The sequence below is a fragment of the Pinus tabuliformis genome, chromosome 7 (genome assembly GCF_031772625.1).
Source record: "Pinus tabuliformis cultivar Carrire ecotype Pingquan chromosome 7, CPIR1, whole genome shotgun sequence".
Taxonomy (NCBI): domain Eukaryota; kingdom Viridiplantae; phylum Streptophyta; class Pinopsida; order Pinales; family Pinaceae; genus Pinus; species Pinus tabuliformis.
The window spans coordinates 1,226,126,684-1,226,131,284 of record NC_142293.1 but is presented as its reverse complement, the minus strand read 5'-3'; the positions used below and the strand labels follow the sequence as shown (position 1 = coordinate 1,226,131,284).

At 36.1% G+C, this 4,601-nt stretch overlaps 1 protein-coding gene and 1 pseudogene across 1 annotated transcript; both read right to left on the bottom strand.

Annotated features, from left to right (window-relative positions):
* Positions 1-367: 367 nt before the first annotated feature.
* On the bottom strand, positions 368-1,112 carry LOC149251802 (chaperone protein dnaJ 8, chloroplastic pseudogene; annotated as a pseudogene).
* A 2,539-nt stretch (positions 1,113-3,651) lies between these two features.
* Positions 3,652-4,383, bottom strand: LOC149251801 (uncharacterized). The gene is made up of 2 exons (XM_089453994.1): positions 4,246-4,383; positions 3,652-3,822 (listed from the first exon to the last, which is right to left on the bottom strand). Exons 1-2 carry the CDS (start codon positions 4,381-4,383, stop codon positions 3,652-3,654), a joined length of 309 nt encoding a protein of 102 aa, XP_089310120.1.
* Between the last annotated feature and the right edge of the window lie 218 nt (positions 4,384-4,601).

Genomic DNA, 4,601 nt, shown 5'->3' with positions numbered 1-4,601 from the left:
TATGTACAAGTAGTTGAGAGTATAAATGAACAGAACATATGTATAGGTAGTCTAATAATCAGGACCCATGACCAAATCAAATGACTCACTAAAACAGAGACAACTCAGAAAGTTGTTGCTTCATCTGGACCAGTAAGTCCTTTGTGTTATGGAAACCAACGAAAGATAAATAAAATCAACTATACAGTTAGAAGAACATATTATATTTCCAGGAGATGAATGAAGAAGCTTTATGGGCTTTCTAAAACAGTTGTTTTTCTGCCAATAGCAGGAACTTTATAGATAGCCCATAACAGTCAACATGGGATCGGTAATGGAGAGGCCATAACTGTTTGCAAGGCCGGACAATAGACACCTACATAGTCTATGATAAAATTTCATCAGGCATAAATGTTAATATGAGAGGAATAATCAAGGGTTCCAGCTCCTTCCCATCCCATCCATTCTTCCCACTCGTCCCAATAAGCGTTATTGATTCCCATCATGCCCTCGACAGAGTAATCAGTAGAATAGCTTTGCTGCTTTGCCTTTGCTAAACTGGACATTAACGTCTGCTCATTATCACAAAAGTAACAACAATCAGAAAACCGTGGGCCTGCATAAGAGTCCCATATTACAGAATGAAAATGCATATAGATAAAGATTACTCTTAGGCAGGCAATTTACCTCATAAGCCTGATTGATCTTGTGAAATTGAACCCCACGCACATCTCCTTTGCAAACATCCGGATGATACTGTAAGCAGATTATATCAACATATGAGTGCAATATTAATGTTTTCTGACATTATATATGACCAGGGATATTGCCAGACAAATTTTCTTAAAAATTCTCAAGAATGTGTGAAGTCTGACATTTTTAATTTCTATTTCAAACTTGTATCTCTTTTTCTATTTGCTTCAGAAATGGAAGATTTATTGAAAATATCTGATCTTGAAAGTAAGAGACATAGCTTCAAATGGATACTTGCATACCTGCAACGCAAGGCGACGATAGGCTCTCTTCACATCTTTTTCAGAAGCCCCAGGGCTCAATCTCAGCATCTCATACTGCTCTTTCATCCCAGGAAAAGCAACAGAGGCCATCACAGTTACATTCCTCTTGCCTCCCATTTGTAATAGAATACAGATTAATAGCAATGTGCAACCCATTGTGAATGTCTGGAGCATCTTCCATAGTAGAGAAAACAAGGGATCTATCTTATTTGTGAAAAGCACTCACCATAATCCCCAACTTTCTGACAGAATTAAGTCTTCTTGTTTCATGACACATGTACACACTTGGCTCACAAAAGTTTGAATGATCCATAGTAATCTATATCTACCAGAAACAATTGGAACATAACAAAATCATCCTGAACCAAAAACTATCACATGCCACGTACCAACACTAATTCTGAAGGGTTAATCCATAATAGTAATACTTTAGGTGAGATCACGTAATTACAGAAAACCATCTCTAAGCATCTTGAACCCAAATGTCTATAGGTCTCGTGTGAATTCTATGATAGGTGCAACAAAATATATAAGAGTTCAGTTTTGCAACAGTTAACGGAGGTTTTGCAATTTTTATGCAGGTAATGGAGATTTTGCAATTTTTATGCAGGTGTAAGCAAGCCTAATATGATTTCACAAAATTAGACAAGAACAAAAAATCGTTTTGCTTATGACTGCTTTCAGATTAACATTTACGAATGCGGTCTCCATTGAGCTATTAAAATAATACAGTTAAGGAAGCAGCTGATGCAATTAAACCACGAGGAAATTTGATATGAAACCTTTCTCACTGATAAAGCTATAAGTCAAAAAAACTGTTCTCCAGGCACCAAAAACTTTCAGATGGAAACCAATGACACCATTTCATTTACCTTTCAAAAAGATGAACAGGACCTAAACTTATCCACATTATAAGCCGGCAGCTGTAATCTACAGTAAAGAATGTCAACTGAACAAACCTGTCCTCCAAAATGAAAATGATAGCACTTCTAATTTCCAAGGAGTAAAGGCCCAAGAGCCATATCTAGACAATATGAAACTAAAATAACTAAACTCACAATACTTGGCACTCTAACATGCATCACCAAGCATGTGAAGAGCCCAGAATAAAAGAAATAGTTCATTATAAAGAAAACACCTCTACTATCAAGAACTATCCTCATCTACTATTTTAATTGCAAATATGAATATGAAATGCATGAGACATAAAATTCCCATAAATTCCAGGGATTTGTGGTGCTGGACGTGTGTTATTTCTGAAGGAAAACCATAGTTTCTGTTTCAATGCTGCATTGGCAGAAGGTACCAACTACTGGGCAGAGTTAAGTGCATTTTCGATACTGGAAAATTTAACAATTAAGAAAGGTACTACTCAAATCCAGATACTGGGAGATTCAGAGCTAGTCATCAACTGGGTAAATGATAAAAAACAATATGCAGATTTTGACCCTATCAACACTAATAGAAAGAATTAAAGAGCTGAATGAAAATTTCCGAGTTTTATTTTCATCACATAAGGAATTGAATATCAAGGAAAATGAGCTTTCTAAACAAACCCTTACTATTCAATCTGTCGTTTTCAGGCCAAAGGTGGAAGAATGTTCCCGCCGGCTTCTTGTAAGGTGATTCAACCGGACTTCGATTATTTCGCAAATATTTTAAATGTTCTATTTACTTGTCTGAATTTCTACAAATAAAATATATATCTTACATCCCCACCCCACCTTTAAGGGGTTTAAAAAGAAGAAAGAGTGGACTCAAAAAAATTAGCAGGATCTACGCATCAATTCTGCACTCAATGGCTCCACAATTATAGCCCCAAGCATAATTTGTCAGGGATTACCCTAGATTTGTCACGGTAACAATCTAGAAAGCAAATACTCAAAACTAATTGATTGAATATATCTCAGTCCCAGATGAAACATATAAAATTAACATTAATGGTAAAACTTAAAAACATTTGAATCCTGCAAATACAGGCAGGGATTGCCTATAGTTACAGCCAAGAATAATGCCTTGTTCAGGATGATATACAATAGAAAAATTCATTATGGAATGAAACGGTTTCATTATGTCTCAAGGATCAAATATGTAGAAATTTTGCATTATGTAATGAAACGGCAGGATTTCATCTCAATGATCAAAGATCTCTTAATCAAAATAATGGTTTCCATTAAATGAATGTCATTACAACTTGCAGTAAGAATAGTTAGGAAATCTTTAATGAAGAGCAGATCCCCATAATAATCACATGGTCCAGAGAGATATCCCGCAGGTATGTACAAGTAGTTGAGAGTATAAATGAACAGAACATATGTACAGGTAGTCTAATAATCAGGACCCATGACCAAATCAAATGACTCACTAAAACAGAGACAACTCAGAAAGCTGTTGCTTCATCTGGATCAGTAAGTCCTTTGTGTTATGGAAACCAACGGAAGATAAATAAAATCAACTATACAGTTAGAAGAACATATTATATTTCCAGGAGATGAATGAAGAAGCTTTATGGGCTTTCTAAAACAGTTGTTTTTCTGCCAATAGCAGGAACTTTATAGATAGCCCATAACAGTCAACATGGGATCGGTAATGGAGAGGCCATAACTGTTTGCAAGGCTGGACAATAGACACCTACACAGTCTATGATAAAATTTCATCAGGCATAAATGTTAATATGAGAGGAATAATCAAGGGTTCCAGCTCCTTCCCATCCCATCCATTCTTCCCACTCGTCCCAATAAGCGTTATTGATTCCCATCATGCCCTTAACAAAGTAATCAGCAGAATAGCTTTGCTGCTTTGCCTTTGCTAAATTGGACATTAACGTCTGCTCATTATCACAAAAGTAACAACAATCAGAAAACCGTGGGCCTACATAAGAGTCCCATATTACAGAATGAAAATGCATATAGATAAAGATTACTCTTAGGCAGGCAATTTACCTCATAAGCCTGATTGATCTTGTGAAATTGAACCCCACGCACATCTCCTTTGCAAACATCTAGATGATATTGTAACCAGATTATATCAACATATGAGTGCAATATTAATGTTTTCTGACATTATATATGACCAGGGATATTTCCAGACAAATTTTCTTAAAAATTCTCAAGAATGTGTGAAGTCTGACATTTTTAATTTCTATTTCAAACCTGTATCTCTTTTTCTATTTGCTTCAGAAATGGAAGATTTATTGAAAATATCTGATCTTGAAAGTAAGAGACATAGCTTCAAATGGATACTTGCATACCTGCAACGCAAGGCGACGGTAGGCTCTCTTCACATCTTTTTCAGAAGCCCCAGGGCTCAATCTCAGCATCTCATACTGCTCTTTCATCCCAGGAAAAGCAACAGAGGCCATCACAGTTACATTCCTCCTGCCTCCCATTTGTAATAAAATACAGATTAATTGCAGTGTGCAACCCATTGTGAGTGTCTGGAGCATCTTCCATAGTAGAGAAAACAAGGGATCTATCTTATTTGTGAAAAGCACTCACCATAATCCCCAACTTTCTGAGAGAATTAAGTCTTCTTGTTTCATGACACATGTACACACTTGGCTCACAAAAGTTTGAATGATCCATAGTAATCTATATCTACCAGAAA

Bases quoted from the DNA above. Each gene is read 5' to 3' on its own strand.
- LOC149251801 (XM_089453994.1), bottom strand. From the start codon at position 4,383: ATGGGAGGCAGGAGGAATGTAACTGTGATGGCCTCTGTTGCTTTTCCT. The intron at 3,823-4,245 runs GTATGCAAGTAT...GATAATGAGCAG, and splicing joins ACCGTCGCCTTGCGTTGCAG to ACGTTAATGTCCAATTTAGC.